The sequence below is a fragment of the Anopheles coluzzii genome, chromosome 2, assembly GCF_943734685.1.
Source record: "Anopheles coluzzii chromosome 2, AcolN3, whole genome shotgun sequence".
NCBI lineage: Eukaryota > Metazoa > Arthropoda > Insecta > Diptera > Culicidae > Anopheles > Anopheles coluzzii.
Genome location: NC_064670.1, coordinates 26820436 through 26842514, shown reverse-complemented (window position 1 = coordinate 26842514; position 22079 = coordinate 26820436). Strand labels below are relative to the sequence as shown.

At 50.4% G+C, this 22079-nt stretch overlaps 8 protein-coding genes across 8 annotated transcripts; 4 read left to right on the top strand and 4 right to left on the bottom strand.

Annotated features, from left to right (window-relative positions):
* Positions 1–86: 86 nt before the first annotated feature.
* LOC120952493 (protein CLEC16A homolog) lies at positions 87–5086 on the bottom strand. The gene is made up of 10 exons (XM_040371852.2): positions 4676–5086; positions 4463–4602; positions 3953–4331; positions 3248–3888; positions 2976–3185; positions 2196–2315; positions 1912–2110; positions 1571–1836; positions 904–1501; positions 87–823 (listed from the first exon to the last, which is right to left on the bottom strand). Exons 1-10 carry the CDS (start codon positions 4876–4878, stop codon positions 271–273), a joined length of 3309 nt encoding a protein of 1102 aa, XP_040227786.2. The 5' UTR covers positions 4879–5086; the 3' UTR covers positions 87–270.
* A 263-nt stretch (positions 5087–5349) lies between these two features.
* LOC120952497 (splicing factor 3B subunit 6) lies at positions 5350–6049 on the top strand. Its single transcript, XM_040371856.2, has 3 exons — positions 5350–5480; positions 5550–5668; positions 5738–6049. The coding sequence occupies exons 1-3, from the start codon at positions 5451–5453 to the stop codon at positions 5967–5969; spliced, it is 381 nt and encodes a 126-aa protein (XP_040227790.1). The 5' UTR covers positions 5350–5450; the 3' UTR covers positions 5970–6049.
* LOC120952495 (general transcription factor IIF subunit 1) lies at positions 6027–8305 on the bottom strand. The gene is made up of 3 exons (XM_040371854.2): positions 8002–8305; positions 6437–7923; positions 6027–6347 (listed from the first exon to the last, which is right to left on the bottom strand). Exons 1-3 carry the CDS (start codon positions 8014–8016, stop codon positions 6137–6139), a joined length of 1713 nt encoding a protein of 570 aa, XP_040227788.2. The 5' UTR covers positions 8017–8305; the 3' UTR covers positions 6027–6136.
* Positions 8306–8805: 500 nt separating this feature from the next.
* Positions 8806–16012, top strand: LOC120952492 (eukaryotic translation initiation factor 2-alpha kinase-like). The gene is made up of 3 exons (XM_040371848.2): positions 8806–9272; positions 12303–15342; positions 15425–16012. The coding sequence occupies exons 1-3, from the start codon at positions 9082–9084 to the stop codon at positions 15746–15748; spliced, it is 3555 nt and encodes a 1184-aa protein (XP_040227782.2). The 5' UTR covers positions 8806–9081; the 3' UTR covers positions 15749–16012.
* On the bottom strand, positions 10053–12234 carry LOC120952494 (protein misato). Its single transcript, XM_040371853.2, has 2 exons — positions 11954–12234; positions 10053–11877 (listed from the first exon to the last, which is right to left on the bottom strand). Exons 1-2 carry the CDS (start codon positions 12026–12028, stop codon positions 10237–10239), a joined length of 1716 nt encoding a protein of 571 aa, XP_040227787.2. The 5' UTR covers positions 12029–12234; the 3' UTR covers positions 10053–10236.
* A 14-nt stretch (positions 16013–16026) lies between the features above and the next one.
* On the bottom strand, positions 16027–16544 carry LOC120952498 (28S ribosomal protein S33, mitochondrial). Its single transcript, XM_040371857.2, has one exon. The coding sequence runs from the start codon at positions 16442–16444 to the stop codon at positions 16109–16111; it is 336 nt and encodes a 111-aa protein (XP_040227791.1). The 5' UTR covers positions 16445–16544; the 3' UTR covers positions 16027–16108.
* A 70-nt stretch (positions 16545–16614) lies between these two features.
* On the top strand, positions 16615–18141 carry LOC120952496 (cleavage stimulation factor subunit 1). Its single transcript, XM_040371855.2, has 2 exons — positions 16615–16773; positions 16846–18141. The coding sequence occupies exons 1-2, from the start codon at positions 16700–16702 to the stop codon at positions 18050–18052; spliced, it is 1281 nt and encodes a 426-aa protein (XP_040227789.1). The 5' UTR covers positions 16615–16699; the 3' UTR covers positions 18053–18141.
* Positions 18142–18331: 190 nt separating this feature from the next.
* Positions 18332–21109, top strand: LOC120950721 (protein TAPT1 homolog). The gene is made up of 2 exons (XM_040368976.2): positions 18332–18735; positions 18815–21109. The coding sequence occupies exons 1-2, from the start codon at positions 18528–18530 to the stop codon at positions 20656–20658; spliced, it is 2052 nt and encodes a 683-aa protein (XP_040224910.2). The 5' UTR covers positions 18332–18527; the 3' UTR covers positions 20659–21109.
* Positions 21110–22079: the final 970 nt, after the last annotated feature.

Here is a 22079-nt window from a genome sequence, read left to right as displayed (position 1 = left end):
AGAAAAATGGTTTTAAAACAGTCTTTTTCTGTTTTTTGTAATTGAACAGCTCTTTCCGAAATTAATGTAAAAGAGCGACTCCTAAATTGATTACAGCCATATTCCTATCGTTTATTTGCTAATAGAACTGAACATTTAAAATCTCAACAATAAAACCTAACCGTTACAACAGAAATAAATACAAAGGAAGAGTACCACACCCCTCACGAATCTTCTTTGTCCGGAGCCATCGATCGTAAATATGTGTACCCTGCTATCGCGATTCAGTGTTTACACCGTTTCGATGACTCCTCGCTTTTTCTGCCGCTCCTCGTTCGCAATGAACGATGTTTCCTCCGATGTTGGGCTCAACTCCGACGGTACGGCGAGCGGGCCGCCGACCGGTAGTGGCGTTACGTTCGGTACCGGGTTAATCGTACCAGCTAACAGCACATTCGGAATGATCGGATCTTTCACGGAACCGCTCAGCACGCTCCCGTTGCCACCGGTCGTCCCACTTCCACTGCCGCCCATGTTCGACGAGATGCTAACCACACTCAGCGGCTCTAACGTTAACCGGGAGGGAGTGTGCGAACGGGATGGATTGTTGGATGAGTTGCGCGACACGGGACTAGAGTTTTGGGAGCGACGAAAGTCTTCCAGCGGTATCTCCTCCGAACGGGGCCGTGGTATGCGCGGGCTCGATTCCCTGGACCGGGGCGTACCGGACCGGTTACGCGAATTTTCCCGCGATTTCAGCGAGCTCGATCCAATGCCGATCGGTTGGCTGCTTTCCCGCCGAGTGGCTCCAGCAGTCAGCTTTCTTCGCGTGCCCGTTGGTTCGCTGAAATTTTAAAGATTAGATGGAAATGCTTTTTAATCCTCACTGAGCAGTATTGAACTGTTTCTTAGTTCCTTGCATACCCTTCGGTTGAGCGACTCGCACTCATCTGCACACGACTGACGCTGCCCGATGGCATACTATCGCGCCTCAAGGCCGCAGCCACTCCCGGCACCCGGTTGCTGGTGGAAAATAACGGACGATGTTCCCTTCCCTGACGTCCCGAAGCTCCGTGCCGCAGCGAAGGCGTGCCACTGGCCGACGATCCTCCCGTCCCGGCGAGCGTTGGGAAGGACGGATCATTCAGTTGGCCCGGAATTTCCAACAGCTGCGCTATCTGGAACATTTTCTTCTGCCGTGCTTTGCTGCGTCCCTTCGTTAGCCGCTGCTTCGCTGCCATGCACCGGATGTGATCGTCAAACATAAACTTGGCCGACAGGATGGGCGTTCGGTTGTTGGTCGCACCGCCCCGGTGGATGGTTAGGTGAAGACTGCGCGAATCCTCCTTGTCGCCGTTTACCTCCACGTCCTGCAGAAAGCCGACAAATTTGGCCACACCCCACCCTAACCGCTTGCTGTCCGGCTCGACCAGGATGAGCTGCAGAATATCCATCACCAAAAAGCGCCGGTACTTCGTGCCGTCTCGCATGACGACAGTGCACGCTATCAAATCACTATTATCTGCAAACAGGAAGCGTTTCACATTAGTAAAAGCGGACGAGAGGATTGGCATCCTAAGAGTCCTCTTACTCAAATCCAGCGCATTATCTATTTGAACACATTGGCTCAGATTCGTGAGTGGTAGCAGTGTTTCCTTCTCGCCCGACATCGACTGGCACATGCGGCGCAGCAGGAAGAACACGCGAATGGCGCGCCGTGCCTTCTCCACCTCGCCGCACGGTAAACGGCGGGTGAAGCTTATCCCCGTCAGCGGCGTTCCCGTCGGTGGTAACAAGATAGTAGAATCGTTACAAAGGAATTCCACGTTTAGCGTAGTTTTTACCATTTCGTTGTACCTACAGGGAAAAGGTGAGTGAACATTACGCTACGCATGAAGCAAGAAGCAATTAGAAAGCAATTATTTTTCTTACTCGTCTTCAAACAGGTCCAAGAAAATGTCCTCCGATTTGTAGAAATTTTTCAACACATTCATCGCCTGATTGCGCGACTGATGCAGAGACGCCAGATACTCTTCCGGGACGGACGGGCTGGAATCTTCCACACCGGAACCAATGATCTGACCGAGCAGCTTCAACGCCAGCTCAGTGGTAACGAGTCGTATGCGACAGGCTGTGGGAGAGAAGCAAAGATTGTAAAGGCTTTGTGGTAATCGGATGGTAGGAGAGGAGTATCTCTTTCGCTTTCCGTTACTTACAGGGTTGGCTAGAAATGTTAACGATCTGTAGCAGCTTCTCGATCAGTATCACGTTATACTGGGTACGATTTGAAGGTGATGAGCGATTCAGCACGATCTCTAGCCATTCCGAGTTTACACCTAAAACAAGGCCCAGTTAAAAGCAAATATTATATCATCTTGAAGAGCATGACACTTTAAACAAACATGAAATTACAACCAAAAAATACACCTATCTAAAAGCCAATTTTAATGGTTGATAGTATCATTAATAGTTTAAAATAGCATTTTAGTTACAATTCAATTTACAGTACCGTGGCATGCAAGCAAAGTAATTCAACATAAGAAAATCGAATATGTATCAACCACCTGTTTAACATGAGTTTTAGTATTTTAAAACAACTAAACTATACATCAAATGGCACAGGTAGATAACTAACCGTCTACAAAAACCGGCACCAACAGCGAGAAGAAGAATTGGTTGATTGCAACAGCACGTCGAAACGGTAAGTCAGGGGTGCAACGATTGATTAATCATGAGGAAACAGCAGCAACAATGTTACAAAAGGGAAAAGTAGTTGAAAAGTTAGTGATGCGATTAGTGATGTTAAATTGTGGAGAGAAAAAAATATGGTAATTGTTAAGCGCAAGAGAATGGTAGGTAAAGGTTTAATCTGGCAAGTAACTACCGTACGGAGCATGTTTGATGAATTGAACGATGTCATATGTACAGAAAAAAAACCCAAGAAATGTACTACCAAGCCCATTTTCTACTGAAGGTCGTTCGTTCCACCAACATACCTTTGTTGTTTGCGAGTGCATAAAGCAAACACAATGCCAACAGCGCTAGAAAGTCGTTCTCGGTACAATCGAGCGACGACAGGACCATGTCGAGGAAGGGACGATTCGTTTCGGGCGTACGGTACGCATTGAGTAGAAGCTTCTCCTTTTCCTCGTCGGTGATGTTCACCTTTTCAATCTCTTCCGAAAGGGTCGGCGGGCTAGGGGAGTCTAAAAATGCGAACAACCATTAGACGGGCGATCGTGAATAGAGACCAATTGTCCTTGCTTACTCGATATGGGTGCTTCATTGTTGGTCGAAGTGCTGGTACTGCTAGCATGGCTCTTACCACTGCTGCTACTACTACTGTTCGGGCTTTTATTGTTGCTTCCGCTCGGTTCGTCTGCCAAGTGAAGCTGCTCCACCCCGTAAGCAGCAGAGGAAGCTACCGTACTTTCCAGTGCCTCCTCCAGGCTTTCCACTGGCTGTACAAATCCCAACGCCACCACCTCCCGGTTGTCAATGTATGCGTTTAGCACCTGGGCAGCGCCCTCCTTGAACACGGTATGATCCGCATTGAGGATGACCCACGTTAGCGCATTGATCAGTGGCCGGTGCGTGATGACAAGAAACACGAGCGACAGCAGAAACAGGGCCACGACACTGGCAACGCGCGGATTGTTCATCTCCTTGATGTCAATATCGACGACCTTGTTAAGCACGGCCGCAAGATTACACGTCACCTCGGCCATCGACATCGGCGGTGAGGGTGTCAGGGAGAATATGTACAGCGGCACGAACAGCTTGTGCAGCAGGTGCTCCGTAAGGACGGCATTGAGATCGGCAATATCGAGACACAGTATGTCGTTCAGATAGTGCAGATGATCCAAATGTTCCGCCACGAGGTTGGCTAAACGGTGCTGGGACTGGTGGCTGGAAGACGATCAAGCGATCAAAGTTAAACCGCACATAAAGCTCTGGAGGAGAAAATACTTACTCAATGTCGTTACGAACGCAATTGTCCAGCTCGAGGATATGTTTACCAATGAACCATACTAAATTGCTAAAGTACGGTGCGGCCGTTTTGTCCCGTATGAACTGCAGCATGTTCGGGTTCTGCACTCTGTACACGTTCAGCGTGATCGTACGCACGGCAATGCGTACCATCGATTCGGGATGGTTGAAGAACTTGATCGCTTCCGTGTAGAGCGGGAAATCGTTCGTATGCTCATTGTAGAAGAAGTGTATCGTGTGCGTGTTGAGCTTCAGGCTCAACGTTTTCAGAAACAGTATGTAATAGCCCATCACATCCTCGTCCGAGAAGTCAAACTTGTGGACAATGATCGAATTGACCAAGTTGTTGCTGAGCAGGTAGTCTGCAAAGAGGGAGAACACACCCGCAAGTGCTCGTTTAGTTCGGTTTGGTGTGCGCCACCAGCGCAAGTATGTAACGCGCCATTGAGCGTGCTTCCCCCTCTAGAAGCGCTCATGCATGCATGTAACTTACACAGCGACGTCTCGTTGCGGATGTTCTCGAACAGGATGTTTAGCGTTTGCAGCAGCTGCACGCACACGAAGCTCGATCCTCCACTCTTTTGACGCATTATGTGCAGAAAGTAGGAGAGCATATTCTTTTCCAGAAAGAAGCTGCGAGAACAAAACCACATAACAATGACAATGAACAAAGGTCAGCCCGATAGCCCCCGATTGGCACACTCACTCGAATACGGAGGAATCATTTTGATCGCCCCAGATTAGAATTTCTGCTATGGACCGTAGCGATTCCACCAGCAGGCCGCGGTTGCTTTCGGACACGGTCGTGTTACGCTCCAGCACGCTATACAAATATTTCAGATGATCAAGTGATAGGCGATTCTTCGGACGGTTCCATCCTCCCCCGAACCAGCTACGGCTGCGAAACATTTTGCTGCTGTCTTGCGCTCGAGGCGCGCACGGTTGAGTCGGCTGGCAGTGAGCAAACGTTCACCAAACCCGTCCAGAAGCTAATGAGTTTTTAATAGCACGCCCGAGCACATCTTTTAATAGTTTTCCTCACTTTTTCTGCAGCAGTTTACGAAGCAAAAGCAGATAGCACACAGATGGGTGATGTTATTTTTTTTCTGGCTAATTTGACGTTTCACAATGACAACACATCACGGTGGTAGATCGCGCGGGCCACAACATGTTGCATGGTTTGTTTAACTTTTTTTCATTAAACTAAAAAATGCATTGTTAATGAAGGCAATCAAAATTTGTACTTGAGCAATTTTTTTCATCTTACCAATAAATAAGTAGATTAAAATTACGGGCATTTTATTTCTTCCGAAACAACCGTTATGGATATGGATTCTTCCACATTCGATCATAAACACGAAATGGAATTTGAGGTAAACAATCAACTGTCAAAGCGTTTGCCAAATTAAAACATACACAAATCGCTCTCGTGCTAGAAATTCACTAAAAGTACACATAAATCCATTAAAAACCTTATCAAAATGGCACTTTCCATGCAGAAAAGAAACAATGTAAGTCTAGACATCCGATGCAATCAATTGGTAAGAGTTGTGGATTGATGTTTATGTCCTTTACTGTAGGTACGCTTACCGCCGGAAGTGAACCGGGTCCTTTACGTGCGAAACCTTCCGTACAAGATCACGTCGGATGAAATGTACGATATTTTCGGCAAATACGGGGCAATTCGACAAATTCGAGTGTAAGTAAATTCGACGCATGCCATACCTCAAAGCAGTGGAAGTAATTTTGCAATCTCTATCCTTTGCAGAGGCAACACGCCTGAAACTCGCGGTACCGCCTTCGTGGTGTATGAAGACATTTTTGATGCGAAAAACGCCCGAGACCATCTGTCGGGATTCAACGTCTGTAACCGGTACCTGGTGGTGCTTTACTACCAATCGACGAAGGCGTTCAAGCAGCTGGATGTGGATAAAAAGCAAGACGAGCTGGACCAAATGAAGGCCAAGTACAACATCAGCACGGAAGAGCTAAGAAAGTAGGTCCGTCACACACCGTCTCTAGGTTTATGTATGTAAGGTATATAAAAACACACAAACTTTCCTATTTGTAAGAACCAAAAGTTTATTTGTTTAAATTTCCTGCTTTAAAATTACTGCAAGTGCTTACGATGCGTTTCGCCAGTCCTCAATGTTAATCTTTTTTGCGCTCATTTCGGCACCTTTATGCTGAGATACATTTTGCCCTGTATGGTCTGTTTGACCGGATTGATGCGTTTCAGTATTTGGGTCATGGTTTCGACCAGCTTCTCACTCGACACACCCGTCTTCTTGTTCTTGAACTTGGTCAGTAGTTCCGTCGTGGTCATCGGTTTGCGCATCAAGTACCGCCGGACCGCTTCCTCGGTTATGCCATAATCACTGTGGAAAGAGAGAGAGAGAGAGAAAAAACAACGTAAATATGAGAAAACAGATTCCCCTCCGTAATCTGGCTAATTCGTAACACTTACTCTTTGCTTGTGGCATTAACGATGCCAGCGAATGTGGGCGGAAGGGATGGCGTAATTTCCGTCTTAACCTTTTTAGCTGGCGTAGAGACGGGACTGTTGCTATTATCCGATCCGGTCAGATCCGTCGTCGGCATATTGGAGCCGGTCATTTTGCGCTTGTTCGAATCGAACTGGCTCACGCTGGGCGAGGCCGAGCGCGAATTGTTTGCGCTGGACAAATTCGACCCAACGCCTTCCTTGCTCTTCTTGTCTTTCGGCTTTTTCTTCGCACTGGCCGTATCGGAATCCGAACTGTCCGAGCTGAAATCGCTGGACGAGTCCTTTTTGTCCGATTCCGACTTTTTGCTCTTGTTCTTCTTTGCTTTCTTCTTCTTCTTGCTCTCTTTACCTTCCTTTTCCTTGCCGTCCTTGTCCTTCTCCTTCGATTTGCCATTCTTCTCGTCCTCCTTTTCCTCATCCTCCTCCGATTTCTTTTCCTCCTCCTCCGAATCTTCGTCCGAGGTCAGCAACTTCCGCAGTGCGTCTTCCTCCGCAACGGACTTCATCTCCTTCACCACCTTTGCGTCGTGGTCCGACTCGCTGTCGCTCGAGTCCGAGATGTAGTCCAGCTCGCGCCCCTCCTCATCACCATCGTCCGACTCTTCGAACGCTTCCTCGTCCACGTCCCGCTTCTTCTTCTTGCTGTCCGCCAGTGCCTTCTTTTTGTTCTTCGCCTTCTTATCCTTCGCATCGTCGTCGCTGTCCTTCTGCTTCGACTTGCCCTCATCGTCATCGTCGCCCGACGACGACACCTCATCCGAGTCGATCCACTCGTCCATGTCGCTGATCTTCAAATCCTTGCTCTTGCCTCCCTCTCCCTTCTTGCCCTTTGTTTCCTCCTGGTCGTCGGCCTCGTTATCCTCGCCCTTCTTTAGCCGCTTCCGGAACATGAGCGAGAAGTAGTTCATCGTCTTCTTGCGCCGCCCGTACTCCTGCTCCGCTTCCTCCGCGGACAGTGCTTTGTATCGGTTGATGGGCTGAAAGTTGTACCACTCGTTCAGCGGATACGCCTCGATCGCCCCGTCCGGTGCGTGTGTAAACACGTAAAACGCAGCATTCTCGCCCACGCCACCCTCCCGGATGCCACGGAACATTTTGCCGCTCTTGCCACCGGCACGCAAAATCCAGGGCTGCGCTTCGGGTTTGTACTTTTTCGAAATAATACCGAACCGCTTGCGGCGTGCCTCCTCGCGCAGATCCCGATTGAACTCCGAACCGGCACCGAACTTGGGCATCACCTCCTCGATGCCCTTGTACTCCTTCTGGTTGTTTTCGCGCTCCATCTTCACCGTCCGCCACTGGGTAAAGTCGACGTTGAGCGTCGCGTTGAACCGCATGACGTGATACTTCTTTTTCAGATTCTTCGGCACACGAATCACAAACTCCTGCACCGTAGTGGGCGCGCTCGAACCCGAAGCTCCCGGTTGACCAGTGGCGCTCTTCGAGTTCTGCAACAGTTGACCAATGCATCAAATTCCGAATTTTGATGTTTTGCAGGTATATAACACTATCAGATCATTACTTACCGATGGTGCACTCATTCTGCTTGCTGCGCAGTGCACCTAGCCCTTGGGAAAGTTAAAATATAGCAACTAACTTAAAACACAACAATACCAACTGCACACGAAGCAAAATCTGGCGAAGGGAATGTTTTTCTACTTCGACATTTGCAGAAGCTGGGAAGGCGCGGGAACACGGCACAAGTCATTCGGTTGACATTTCATGGAAATAAATCTAATTAAATTAAAGCACACAAAAACAAAACTATTCCCGGAGCAATAATTTAAAGCATTTTAGTATGACTCATAACATTTTTTTTATCAAATAAACTAAAATTTTAGTCGTTTTCTACCTGTGGCAACCCTCTGTGAGGGCGGTGGCAACGCTTTGTCGCATGCGATTTTATCGGACGGCCTGTCAAATTTTTGTATGGGATTTGACAGATAACGTCGGACGACGAAATCGCACGTCCGACGTTATCTGTCAAATCCCATACAAATCTCGTCCGATAAAATCGCATCCGATGAGCGTTGCCACGGGCCTGAGGTCCTCGAAGTTTTGACACATTCACGTTAAATCGATTTCAATTTACTGCACTTAGCAAGTAGCATGGAAGACAACGTTTTTTTTTTGTACAATCAGAAATACTATTCTATTTAATGTCCTATATTCTTGAATATGTACATTTTAAAAATGTGACAAAATTATTTTTAATTTTTTTCCTTAATCCAAAATCTCATTTTTAATCATTTTTTATTTTTTAAACTCTTTCGTTAAATTCCACTGTGCCGTCAGCTGCCAGCTCCAAGTTGGATGTTTTGCAGTTGCAGCTAGCGATTTTTGACGAAAAACATCAGTCGACTGTTGTCGTTCGCTTCATAGCGCCAAGGTCGTGCGCCAGTGTGTGAATCGGAATTTTTGAACTTGTTCAATTTGGTTAACAGAAAAGCTACCTTCCCCGGTGCATCCGCTGCATGTTGAACAGCAAGGTGTGCTCTGTTTATTGCGTACGAAATATGAGTGAACGGCGTTGCGGAGTACGCAACACACGACGACGAATGGACCAATTGTGCCAGTAGGCAAACTCCACCACCACCACCACCATCATGCCTACGTGCTCTGTTTTGATTCGCTGTGCGCTGTGCGTCGGAACGGTGCTACTGGCCACAGTCGTGACGGTGGCGCTCGGTAGCAAGGGCCAAGCACCGCCGAAGCAGCCGGACGATGGAACGGCCACCGTCGAGCAGCTTCCGTTCTGTGCCGAAGAAGCGACCCGCCAGCGTGACCTTAACGATGGGTAAGTTTGCTAGCGTTTAGTAATAATTGATTCACACGCACACACATCTAGTACACACTTTCACTCGGAACGTGTCTGGACGTGTTTGTGGTAAGCATCTTCCAGTACCAACAAGAAGAAACGTAAACATTACAACATAAAGTTGTTTTGATGGCTTCTTTGCTTCCTGCGATCCTACCGATCGATCGATCGAATGATCAAAAGCGGTAATTTCGGGACTTGGCAATCGCCTCAACCATTACTTAGTAGCTCGTCTGACCTACAACGTGTTGTTATCGGTCTCGTTTTGAGAGTTTCCGAAAAAAAACATCAATTTTGGGCTTTACCTGCTGTTCTTATCGGCCAGGTAAATTTATCGCTTTATCAGGAGTCTAGATTGCGTCATCATATAATGTTTATTCTTGCGATTGGCATTTGTTTCTGATCCACGCATAATATTCGTAACCTCATCGATTGGGATTATTTTAAAGCTTTCTTTTTAGCCAGTTCTTTCTAAGGTCATTTCCCGACGGGGCGTAAATAAGCTCATGGCGTTGCAATGATAACAACGTTGTTCCGCTGTTGGCGGCTGCTGCTGCTGCGCAAGTACATCGATTGTAGGGCACACATTTACCCATTTGTTTGCAGAGTCTGTTTTTAGCCTGACTCATACTGTGAAGTATTACTACAAAACAAATCGCTTTAGCACATCTAGTCGCTTCTCATTTTAGTTAATAAACAAGCGAAGCTCTTTTCGTCCCCCCATACAAAAGTTTCAGCGATGATTCAATCGGACAGTCATATAATTGCTCAAAATCCTCATTAAATTGCCATTACTGGGCGAATTTATTGTGCATATTAGCATACTTTTTATTGCGGGGTTTGCGAGGGGAGGGAGGTAGACGGAGCCTTCTCTCCCCTTCCAAAGCACTTTGCGCATTTAACTGCTACACGTGGAAAAGCTTCTTTACCGTTCGCGCCCGTTTTACAGTTCGTAGTTTTCGTCGTAATTTTCCTTAAACTCTAGCAACCGCTCGATGTGTTCCTTGTAGTCCACCTCCTCCAGACCACACTCCGCAAAGCGTGGTATCTTTGCCAGCCGGATACGGCTAACCTCACGGTGCAGCGTCTCCAACCCGTCGCCCAAATCGGATGACGATTGTATCGCAGCCAGCGCCGGACAGTTCTGGACGTACGGCAGGGCCGCTTGGGGATCGTCGGTAAGGAAACCGTCAAACCCGACGCGCTTGTCAAACAGCTCCACCGGGAACGGTTGCCGGATGGGCATGGGGCTTTGGACCGAGGTGACGTGCGACATGCTAACCTCGAGGCTGCAGGAGTAGTAAAACTGTAGCATTTCGCTCACGTTGCTGCACCGGTACGCGGGCATTGCCTGCTGCCGTTGGGCCGATTTGGCCGTTGGTGGCCGTTTCAGCCGGTTCTGGGGCAGCCCACGGGCACACACCGACTGGATGACGGCACGTTTGCGCACGACCGCGTTGGGAGACAGCTGAACCGTGAGACTTTTGCCGTCCAGCTGATCCAGAAAGTCGATCAGATCCTGCTTGCCATCCAGGGGGAAGGGAAAGGCGAGCCCCGCGGCAGCCATCTTCCGACCGTACGCACTCAAATCGCCGCACAAGCCGGATAGGTACGCGCCCGAACCGGTTGTGGCCGATCCTTTCAAACGGTAGCGCAGCGTAGCCGTTTCCAGAAAGCTTGCCAGGATGGCGGAAGTTTGATAGAAATTGGCTGGATCGTACAAAAGATTGGGAAGTGCGCGCGGTTCAGCCACATTGCGCCAACAGCGGCCCATTGTCGAGAGTGGCACAAACAGGGAACACTGGTCCGGTAGCTGTGCAAAAGCGAGCGCAGTGTTGACCACCCTTATCGAATGGCTCATGGGCTCGTCGGCACTTTTGAACGTGGGTGCTTTCGGCGGGAACACCGGAAAGGGCAGCGTTGCTTTGCCGTACTCGTCCTGGAGATGTTCGAGCAGTTTTATCGCCACACCGGAAAATCCATCGACGCAGTCGAACAGCATCTGGAAGCCTTGGCAACCGTCGCACTCTTCGATGTACTGGCGGGCACGGTCGGTAAACTCGTCCTGAAAGTCGTAATCCTTCCACAGCTCCATCCCGTTCGTGATCGTGTCGAGCTGTGCCTCTTCCCGGGAATGTGTATACCGCTCGATCACGTTGATGCTGCGCGGATGGTACCGGGTGTAGCTGTAGTCGATCCAATCTTGCACCGTGGCGGCAAAGTTGTAATCTTTTTCCGCTTCATCCTCGCCATTGGTGCTGGAAGTTCCCGCTTCTAGCAGATCCTTCTGGTAGGGGTGCCGTTCGGCAGGTTTATCTTGCTGTTTAATCACCTCCACTTTTTCGGACTCCCAACCGATGTCCGGTAGCTCGGCAGGATTGTCGGTGGCAATTTGGTCCGGGTCGAGCGGTTGCTCGTAAAGATCGCCGGTGCGGGGCACGTGCTTGAGTGTTCCGCTCAGATCGAGCATTAGCAGGCGCGGTGTAAAGGTCACTTGCCGCTGTCTCGTTTGACCTTCTCGATACAGTACCGAGTGATCGATTTCTGATGGTTCCGCATTTGGATCATAGTTGAACGATGATTCCTGTGAGCGTGGGTGTGAAGTGGTGGATGACTCAAAGTGTTGTTGATTTTCTCTCGATATTTGAAGCTATCCTCACCTGTATGTTCCACCAGTGTGTACCGATGTAGTTGGAGTAATTGCCCAGCTGGAATGTTAAGATTTCACGTGCCATTCTGCGGTTGGATTGTTTCTGGAACTAATTTCACCAAACACGACTGTGCACGCCGCGCATATGGTCTCGCTACACAACAACAAATGCCGTCTGTCAAAATACAAACAAAGCGCTGTACACAGGGTTGTATTGCACCCTGAGAATGTTTACATGGTCAGATTCAAAGTTTCGTTGCGAAACTGGCGTGCAATTTAAACAACGACTGTTACAATGTAACCATTCCGCATGTAATTTGTGCGAAAATATTAATTCCTCCTTTTTAATTATTTTTCAGATTGGTTTTCGTAACAACGCTGGACGGGAAAATGTCTGCCCTCGATATGCTGAATGGTGGAGCCGAACGGTGGAGCATCCAAACCGGCCCCGGGCCGCTCCTTTCCTCCAGCATCCATCGGCTGGAACTGACGAACAACGGCAAGTGGGTGCGCATGATACCGTCGCTCGGCGGCAGCCTGTACAAGTTCGATGGCGATTCGATCGAGCCAATTCCCTTCAGTGCAGAGGACTTGCTCAAGTCTTCGTTCAAGTTTTCGGACGATCTTGTCATCTCGGGCGGTAAGGAAACGCGTTCGTACGGTGTCTCGATGCAAACCGGTCAGCTGATTTACGTTTGCACGATGCAAGGCTGCAAAAACGCAACAGAGCTTGCGATGGAAATGGCAGCAGACGGCAAGTACGGGCCGCCGGAAGATGGCGCTGGTACACTCGATCCCATGCAGGAGGACGTGCTGGTTATACGGCGCCAGACGCAAACGGTCCGTGCCGTAGAATCACGCACCGGCAGTGAACGGTGGAACTTTAGCATCGGCCATCATGAGGTGGAAAAGATGAGCAACGAGGACTGTCGCGGTGGCAAGGAACGGCGTGAGGTGGATCCCGTCATACTGGATCTCGATCTTCGCGTGATCATACCGGAGGGAGTGATCTGTGCGGTGCGTAAAAGCGCGCCGGGCGAGATCGTTTGGCGGCATAAGTTTGAAGTGCCGATTGTGAGTGCATGGCGATCGTCGGGTAAAACTAACGATCAGCTTGTTGGGGTGGATATTTTCGACCGTACGGACTGGATGTGGAATGGCAATGTGGATGATAGTGAATCGGGCAATCGGCCACCGCTGATCAATCCATCGCTGTACATTGGGATGCACGATAAGCAGCTGTACATCCAGGAGTCGGCAGCAATGATAGAGGAGCGGGAAGAGAAGATGCAGCAGCTTGCATTGCTGACCGACGAGAGTAAACTGCCGGCCATACCGTGGAAGCCACTGCCCGCCAGCCGTGGCATTGCGGGGCTGCTCACCGATGGGGACAATCAGTTTCAGCTCGTGAAGGATGATGAGGACGATGCGGGTGAATCGACTGCCATCGCTCGCTCGGTACTGTACGCATCGAACTACATCAATGGGAATGGATTCTTCTTGGTTTACGATACCGAGCGTGATGACGAACAGTGTGGCCATGGTGAGGATGAGTCGAACGGAGACAACAATAGTACGAAGTTCGGGCATGACGGATCGCACGACCATGGTGAGGATATGGACACAATGTTCGACGCACCGGTCAAGGTGATCATCGTGTCGATGTGGTACTGGTGGAAGGAAATACTGATCATTTCCATTACGACCGCACTAATACTGAACATGATGCTGAAGCTACGGCTCGAAAAGCCCCCGGTGATGGTGGTGGTGGAACGCAAGGTCACCGTACCGATACCGACCGCAGTGGAAGCGGTCGAGGAGTTTCCACCGGCAATACGGATGACGGCGACGCGCAGCTACTCCGAATCTAGCTCGTCCAACGGTCCACCAGCGTTGGTGGACAACTACACCTCCCGCTTCCGCGACGATTTCGATCTGGTGCAGTGTCTCGGAAAGGGTGGTTTCGGGGTGGTGTTCGAGGTGCGCAACAAGCTAGACGACTGCCGGTACGCAATCAAGCGGGTAGTGCTGCCCAACAAGCAAGAATCGAAGGATCGCGTGATGCGCGAGGTCAAAACACTGGCCCACTGCGAGCATCAGAACATTGTGCGGTACTTCCACGCGTGGATTGAAACGCCACCGCCCGGTTGGCAGGAACGGCACGATCGCGAATGGATCGAACGCAACTGCCTGTCGACTTCGATCGACATTGAAACGCCGACCGACACGTGCCCCCCGTTGCCGGGTGTGGCCGCGTCCGCTACGACGGCATCTTCCTTTGCGGTAGGGATGAAGAATTCGCGCCTGCAAGCGTCATCCATCCAGTCGAACCTGTGGATGCCGCAGTTTCCGGCGGCAAACTTTTCCTTCTCGAACGGTATCGGCGACGGGCTGTCGCTGAAGCGGTACGAGCAGAGTGATAGCTGTTCCTTTATCGAGTTTCGGGCCGAGGGTGAACAGGACGGACAACCGGCCCGGGATGACGAAACATCCAGCAGCTCCGAGTCCGAGTCGGAGGACGAAGCGTCGGAAGTGCAGAGCAATGGAAAACATCGATGGAACGATGAGCCGGAAGACGATTCTTTGGACATTGTGTTCAAAGAACCTTCGGGTAGTGAAGGTATCAGTAGCGGTGGCGCAGTCGCCCAGCAACATGCTGTAGCGATTGATGTATCTTCCTCACCCGAAGGTCGATCGCAACCCGCGGCGATGAAGGATGCGCGCAATGGGCCCAATGTGGAGCAGCAGCAGCAGCAACAAAAGCCGAACCCATTCCGCAAAACGCACCGTCGACCACTGTCGCTTGATCTCACGAGCACGATGCGAAGTTCGCGGGACCCGTGCACCCTTCCATCGGGGACGGACCAGTCGAAAGCAAGCTCGGCGCAGAGCAACAAAATCTATCTCTACATCCAGATGCAGCTGTGCCACAAGCAGTCGCTCAAGGAGTGGCTCAGCCTGAACGGGTTCCCGGCGCGGCGCGATAAGATTGTGCCAATCTTTGAGCAGATCGTTGCCGGCGTCGAGTACGTCCATCTGAAGGGACTGATCCACCGGGACCTGAAGCCGAGCAACATATTCTTCTCGCTGGACGGAAGGATTAAGATCGGTGATTTCGGGCTCGTGACGGACTCGAGCGATTTGCAGTACGACAGTGAGAACAACATGCCGACGATGGTGCCGAACCGGCACACGCGCCAGGTCGGTACGCAGCTGTACATGTCGCCGGAGCAGCTGAAGGGTTTGCCGTACGACTACAAGGTGGACATCTATTCGCTCGGGCTAATTTTGTTCGAGCTGCTCGTTAGCTTCGGTACGGAAATGGAACGTATCTGCACGCTGAAAAACGTGCGCAAGAGCAAATTCCCGGACAATTTCGAAGAGGACCACGAGTGTGAGGTTCGTGTGGAGAATTTTCTTGCCTTTTTTTTGGGTGTTTGCTATACTGAAACTAACGCGCTATTATGTTGTCTCTTTTTAGTTCAAACTCTTGACATTGATGTTGTCCGAAGCGCCAAACAAGCGACCGACGACGTTCGGCATCAAGGCTCACCCACCGTTCAAGCGCATCCCTTCGAACAAGTCCACCAACTCGCTCGGCGTTGTCGACGAGACGTTGGTCGTCGATAGTGGTCCCGGATCGACGAACGGTTCGTTCGAATCGGAGGACGGGGACGAGTGGCATTTTGAGCTGCCGCCGCGCAGAAAAGACAGCCGCACGTACAGCACGTCCGGATCAGGGTCGGGCAATGGCTCTGCCGGTGTGCCATCGTCGGCAGCGGCACCGAATCAATTGTGCTTTTGAAAAGAACAAACCACCTTGTGTGTATTACCCCGAGTCAGCGTGGCCAAGTGAAAATGTGTAATTGTAAGTTATTTATGTCGTACCTCTATGGTTGTGCGCAACAGTCCTAACACGCGTCCCCGTGAGATATCACGTTTTAAGAGAAAACGTGTAAAAAGTGTTTTTAAATGTAGGTGGGCTATTCTTCTGAGGAAGGATGGAAGCGATGGGATGTTATTCAACGAGAATTATAATTATGATGATTAATAAAGTGATTAAACAGTACACACTCACTGATGTATGGTTAAACGAAACGATCTATATTTGTTGTACATTGCATCCGACAAATCCGGCAGCACGTGGGACGTCTCCTGCTCGTTCCTACTTCTTGGCACGCTTTCCTTCGCCCTTCTTCGGAGGTGCCTTGCCACGGAGCGCACGTAACCGTTTCATCTCCTCCTTGAAATCCTGATGCTCATCACGGAACAGACCATACTCGCGGAGTTTCATCGCCAGTAGATGGGTTTCAACGTGCCGGGGGTACCAGTTCACCACGTAGTCTCGCTTGTGCACCGGCTCTTCGCTGAACATCTTGACCACCTTCATCGACTGGGAGTTGGTCGGGCGGGCCACTTCCCCAAAGATCCGATTCGAAAGGTAGTTCATCCGACGGGCGTACGTCGTCGTAAGTTTGGTAAGTTCCTTGTACTTGGACATTATTAATCTGGACACTTCACCACACCGCACGAGCTTTGTTTTTACCAAACCACGGAAGGAATTGTGTAATTTGATTTGTTGACGGAATGGTTTGACAGTTCGCAGTTGGCTTTCATGCTGGTGCGTGAACGTAGCCTCGCCCTGTGAATCCCATTTTGACAGCTCGAGAAAAAGCCGCCTACAAAATTGTTTACATCTGCCTGTGCCGACTGCTGGGAAAGTTCTTTCGTCCGTAAAATACACATTTTTTCAACCATGAAAGACCAAGAGACGCCGCAGGATAAGAATTTGCTGAAATGCCGCGAACAGCTGTACCGGATGATGATAAGGTAAGCGGTCAATCTCCATCGCAGTGTTCCGGTTTTTTCCTCAAACCCTACGACTCTCCACACATTCCACAGCCAACTGTTCTACGATGGGTATCATTCAGTGGCGGTAGAGCTCACCAACCTGGTGCGTGCCGATCCTCCCTGTCCACCGAGCGACCGGTTGATGAACATCTTCAAACAGGCCAACCAGATCGAACAGTCGAAGGAAAGCAATCTGTTCGATGATTTGCCCTGTGGGCTGGATCTCGAGTTCGAAACGGAAGGCTCAACGCTAGCACCGGAACCGGCAGCGTACGAGACTGCGTACGTGACGTCGCACAAGCAAGCGTGCCGAGCGGGTTGTTTCAGTGGCGATGGGCAGCTCGTGGCAACGGGCAGCATGGATGCAAGCATAAAGATTTTGGACGTCGATCGGATGCTTGCTAAATCGGCACCGGAAGACATGGAGCCGGGTCGTGAACAGCACGCCCATCCGGTCATACGCACACTGTACGATCATACGGACGAAGTGTCGTATCTGGAATTTCACCCAAAGGATCAAATTCTTGCTTCGGGGTCACGCGATCACACCGTGAAGCTATTTGACATTTCGAAAGCATCGGTAAAGAAGGCTCACAAGGTGCTGAGTGATTGTGTGCCGGTGCGCTGCATCGCGTTCCATCCTACCGGTGACTATATGGCTGTCGGAACGGAGCACAACGTGCTGCGGATGTACGATGTACATACGGCTCAATGCTTTGTTAGCGCTATTCCCGCGCAACAGCACAACAGTGCAATCACGTGCGTACGGTACGCAGTGAACGCGAAGGTGTACGCAACGGGCAGTATGGACGGATCGATCAAGCTGTGGGACGGTGTTAGCGGTCGCTGTATCAACACGTTCGCACAGGCTCACGATGGTGCGGAAATTTGTTCGGTTGTTTTCACGAAAAATGGCAAATACTTGCTATCGTCGGGGATGGACTCGCTGGTGAAGCTTTGGGAGCTCAGCACAAGCCGGTGTCTGATTGCGTACACCGGCGCAGGAACCACGGGCAAGCAGGAGCATCAAACGCAGGCCATTTTCAATCATACCGAGGACTACGTTCTGTTTCCGGACGAGGCAACCACATCGTTGTGTGCGTGGAATTCACGCAATGCGTCCCGTTGTCATCTGATGTCGCTGGGACACAATGGGGCGGTAAGACATATCGTCCATTCGCCAACCCATTCCGCTTTTCTAACCTGTTCGGACGATTACCGTGCGCGTTTCTGGGTGAAGCGGACGACTGCTCATTAAGTTCGATTATGTGTGGGAGCATAATGGAATGATATTTTTTAAACTACTTTGAATATGATTTAATAAATGGAACAGTTTTATGCTTCAAATGAATTGCTTAAAAAATAAATTAACGTCCAATTAACAAGAAAATACATATAACATATTCCGCTCAGGTTATGTTCTACCCTCATCTGACTCCAAGCGACCATTTGAGCATTCGCCATTTTATTTGTTGGTAAACAGACGGTGCGTGAAAGAAGCCCCTCGCATTGCTCCACCCGCTGCTGTCACTCAGCTGTTTTCGGTCGACGCATTTTGCTACGCTGACGTTTGTAAACTTTGCGTTCTACGAGGGTGTTTATCGTGCGACACAATTTACGCAAAAAGAAACCGGAACCACACACAACATTTATCTGCCCAGCTTAGCAGCATTCCCTCGTGTAGTTAGGTGACACGTGCAGGAAATGCCATCGGAGGGATCGATCCGGTAAAAATGAGCCGCAAGGATGACATGTTCGTGACGACACCCCAGGAGCGACAGCGAAAAAAGTTACGCTTTCGGGGTGACCTGGCCGCACAGTATGGCTTCAATCGCGATTCCGTCGGTTCCGGTTTGAATGGAACGTCTGGCATCAATCGGGTTGAGGAAGTTTCTTCCGATGACGATACGAAACGACTACTGAATGGAGAACCGGCTGAAGGTAAGCTTACGGACACATCTTAACCTTCCACTGCGTGCTGCTCTGTAATCTGTAATCGTTTTCTTATGGATGCTTGCAGAGCGACCGGAACGTGGCAGCCTGTACGATTTCGTGCGCATAGAACTCACCCGAGGCTATGTGCTGGAACACGACGAGGAGCGCTATTCGGCACGGCGTGAGAAAATATACTCCTTCTTCAAGATACCGCGCGAGCTGGAAAGCTTCATGCTGTACGGGGTGCTCCAGTGTGCCGACTCGTTCCTGTACATCTACACCTTCCTGCCGATACGGTACCTGCTGGCCCTGTGGGCCCTGATCACGCGCCCGCTCGCCCGCTGTCTCGGTCTGCGGCGACCCTCCCAGCGGTTGCTAGCGCCGGCCGAAATTTGTGACCTGCTGAAGGGCACCATTTGGATCATCTGCAGCTACACGCTGCTGTACGTCGACACGAACATGCTGTACCACATGATCAAGAGCCAGTCGATCATCAAGCTGTACATATTCTACAACATGCTCGAGGTGGGCGATCGGCTGCTGTCCGCGTTCGGGCAGGACACGATCGACGCACTGTTCTGGACGGCGACCGAACCGAAGCACAGCAAGCGGCAGCATCTCGGCACGATACCGCACTTTCTGTTCGCGATCGTGTACGTGACGATGCACAGCGTGCTGGTAATGTTCCAGGCGACCTCGCTCAACGTGGCCATCAACTCGAACAACAAGGGCCTGCTGACGATCATGATGTCGAACAATTTCGTCGAGCTGAAGGGTAGCGTGTTTAAAAAGTTCGACAAGAACAACCTCTTCCAGCTGAGCTGCAGCGACGTGCGCGAACGGTTCCATCTGTCCGTGCTGATGCTGATCGTGCTGATACAGACGATGAAGGAGTTTAGCTGGAAGTCGGAGCAGTTTTTCGTCATGTTCCCGGACTGCATGTACGTGATGTTCACGGAGTGTCTGGTGGACTGGATCAAGCACGCGTTCATCACGCGCTTCAACGAGATACCGTGCGAGGTGTATCGGGAGTACACGACGAGCCTGGCGTACGACATGACGCAAACCCGCCAGAAGCACGCGTTTAGCGATCACTCCGATCTGGTTGCCCGCCGGATGGGTTTCATACCGTACCCGCTCGGCGTCATACTGGTGAAAGCGCTCTACCATGCGCTGTCGTTCGATAATGCCGGCTCGATTGTGATACTGCTCGTCGCCTTCCTGGCACTGCTGAGCGCCCGCGTACTGAACACCATTTGTGCCCTCGGGAAGGCGTGTGATCTGACGCAAAAGCATCAGGACGAAAAGAACCAGAGTGGATGCAATCCGCTTACCTCAACACCGTTGCCATCCAACGTTCGCGGAGGAGGTACGCGAGCGACGAGCGATACAGCTACCTCACCGATTCACCGCGCACAGGCGCAGGTCGGCAGTCAGGCGGCAAGCCTCGTCGCGGGCTCTCCACCGGGTGGATCGTCCCTGTCACCCTGCACCCCCCAATCGACGCCGTTGTCGGTGGGCAAAGCATCGAGCTCGCTGGCCAGCTCGATCAGCAGCGGCGGCTCGACCGATGTGCTGCGGAAAACGTCCGGCCTTGGGGCTACCGCACTGTTCTCGAACAGTGACGTCGATCTGGACGATGTGAAGCTGAACGATCAGGTGCTGAACGGTAGCAGCACCGGCACTGGAGATGCGAGCGGCAACCGTACGCAGAAGGAGGAGGAAGAAAATGTTGCCCGCAGTGTGCCGGATTTGCAGCAGGAACCGGGACTGGAGAAAACGCCGGGAAGGCACCAAAACGAATCGATCAACAGTGAGGGTGGGGAGGGATCTTTGCATCATCACCATCACCATCATCATCACCATTACGTGCGGACACATAAGCGGTCGGAATCGGAACCATCGATTCAGCTGGAAGGTGGAGGATAAGCCATCATAGGACGGTAAAGGGGAACCCGAGACGCGGCCACACCTTTTTGTTGAATTTGTTAGTGTGTGAGTGCGAGTGTGTTTTGTTTTTGTACACGATTAGAGTAACTTATTTTGGATAAACTGCTGAGTTTTAACCATTTTGGCCGATCGACAACGATCACTTTCGACACGAGAGAGAGAGAGAGAAAAGGTGAACACGGTAATGCGCTTAGCTTATAAGGCACACCAAAGGCTGACACACTGCACGTGCAAATGTGTGTGTTTTTAGTTTAGTGAGGGGTTTCTGTTTTTGATCATTCGCATGCGCGTCCTGTATAGTTTTGTTATGCCCTCTTTCGTTGCTGACCGTGGCGGGAGATGCACCCTCTTTTTTCCTTGAATTCCGTTTAGCTAGTAGCAGCAGTAAGTGTGAAATACGATAATAAACTGAGGATAAATTTAACTTAAATACTAGGGTTCGGGTTGTCTAGCAAGTCCCTCGAGCTACAACAGTTCAGCAGGGACAGTAAAAAGTGAGAAAAAGCTACGCTAAACCGCCAAAAGCAACACGATTTTCCCGTGCCATTATTAAAACAAAACGTGGACCTTAGTGTTTAATTCAGCGTGAAATCATGAAAACTGCGTAAAACTATGATCGACACGGAAGTGTGTGAAACGACTCGAACCTCCAGCGACAGACTCGCCGTAGGGTGGATGATGATGATATTCTGCCAGATGATCGTTAACATTTAATTACCACCACGATTCGCCACCAGATACTGCGATTTCGCGCTCTCGATCTCTTTTATCACACCTCTGGTTGTCCAGCGATCGCGGTGCACATTTCCTTCTGCTCTCCATCGCCGTTTGCGACACGGTTCTTAATCCGCCACTTAAAGTGTAACTTGTACGGGGAGGAGGGGGAGGTAGCAAGGAGTTGCATTTTATGATCGCGTAAAAAAGCACAAATACACACAGCAGAAAGGTGTGGTAGCGATCGCAAAATTATAGCCAGCCAGAGGTGTATCGCTGGGAAGAATCGGGCAGCTTACAGCGACTGATCGAAGACACACGCTGTCGAAGAATGTGCGCGAGACGAAACAGCCCCCCCCCCCCCATCGGGAAGGATCAAACCTTTATTTCCCTGTGCCCTTTTTGTCCTCCACGGGCTTATGAATGGAAAGCAAGACGGGGGTACGCTGCCGAACGGTTGCATTGCAATTGTATTTCCTTCTTTACCTCCTTTGCGATGCTTCCTCGCGCATTGGCGCACAGTCACAAAGACACTCTTCTCTCTGACACACCGAAAGACAATCGGGTTTGCTGCAATGCCTGCTACTCTTGCTGATACTGCTGCCTAGTGCCTTAATTGATAATCTTATGATATGTTATTTGCCCGTATTTATGCTTCGATCGTGACATCTTAAAAGGTATCATTT

What these genes read in the sequence shown, in the direction of transcription:
- LOC120952496 (XM_040371855.2), top strand. Translation starts at nt 16,700, where the DNA reads ATGAAAGACCAAGAGACGCCGCAGGATAAGAATTTGCTGAAATGCCGC. An exon ending in CTGTACCGGATGATGATAAG is followed by an intron (nt 16,774 to 16,845) that starts GTAAGCGGTCAA and finishes CACATTCCACAG; the next exon opens with CCAACTGTTCTACGATGGGT.
- LOC120952493 (XM_040371852.2), bottom strand. Translation starts at nt 4,878, where the DNA reads ATGTTTCGCAGCCGTAGCTGGTTCGGGGGAGGATGGAACCGTCCGAAG. An exon ending in TGCACTCGCAAACAACAAAG is followed by an intron (nt 2,316 to 2,975) that starts GTATGTTGGTGG and finishes GCCTTGTTTTAG; the next exon opens with GTGTAAACTCGGAATGGCTA. An exon ending in AGATAATGCGCTGGATTTGA is followed by an intron (nt 1,502 to 1,570) that starts GTAAGAGGACTC and finishes TCCTGTTTGCAG; the next exon opens with ATAATAGTGATTTGATAGCG.
- LOC120952497 (XM_040371856.2), top strand. Translation starts at nt 5,451, where the DNA reads ATGGCACTTTCCATGCAGAAAAGAAACAAT. An exon ending in CCATGCAGAAAAGAAACAAT is followed by an intron (nt 5,481 to 5,549) that starts GTAAGTCTAGAC and finishes CCTTTACTGTAG; the next exon opens with GTACGCTTACCGCCGGAAGT. An exon ending in GCAATTCGACAAATTCGAGT is followed by an intron (nt 5,669 to 5,737) that starts GTAAGTAAATTC and finishes TATCCTTTGCAG; the next exon opens with AGGCAACACGCCTGAAACTC.
- LOC120950721 (XM_040368976.2), top strand. Translation starts at nt 18,528, where the DNA reads ATGAGCCGCAAGGATGACATGTTCGTGACGACACCCCAGGAGCGACAG. An exon ending in GAATGGAGAACCGGCTGAAG is followed by an intron (nt 18,736 to 18,814) that starts GTAAGCTTACGG and finishes GGATGCTTGCAG; the next exon opens with AGCGACCGGAACGTGGCAGC.
- LOC120952494 (XM_040371853.2), bottom strand. Translation starts at nt 12,028, where the DNA reads ATGGCACGTGAAATCTTAACATTCCAGCTGGGCAATTACTCCAACTAC. An exon ending in CACACTGGTGGAACATACAG is followed by an intron (nt 11,878 to 11,953) that starts GTGAGGATAGCT and finishes CCACGCTCACAG; the next exon opens with GAATCATCGTTCAACTATGA.
- LOC120952495 (XM_040371854.2), bottom strand. An exon ending in GTTAATGCCACAAGCAAAGA is followed by an intron (nt 6,348 to 6,436) that starts GTAAGTGTTACG and finishes CTCTTTCCACAG; the next exon opens with TGATTATGGCATAACCGAGG.
- LOC120952498 (XM_040371857.2), bottom strand. Translation starts at nt 16,444, where the DNA reads ATGTCCAAGTACAAGGAACTTACCAAACTTACGACGACGTACGCCCGT.
- LOC120952492 (XM_040371848.2), top strand. Translation starts at nt 9,082, where the DNA reads ATGCCTACGTGCTCTGTTTTGATTCGCTGTGCGCTGTGCGTCGGAACG. An exon ending in CAGCGTGACCTTAACGATGG is followed by an intron (nt 9,273 to 12,302) that starts GTAAGTTTGCTA and finishes ATTATTTTTCAG; the next exon opens with ATTGGTTTTCGTAACAACGC. An exon ending in AAGAGGACCACGAGTGTGAG is followed by an intron (nt 15,343 to 15,424) that starts GTTCGTGTGGAG and finishes GTCTCTTTTTAG; the next exon opens with TTCAAACTCTTGACATTGAT.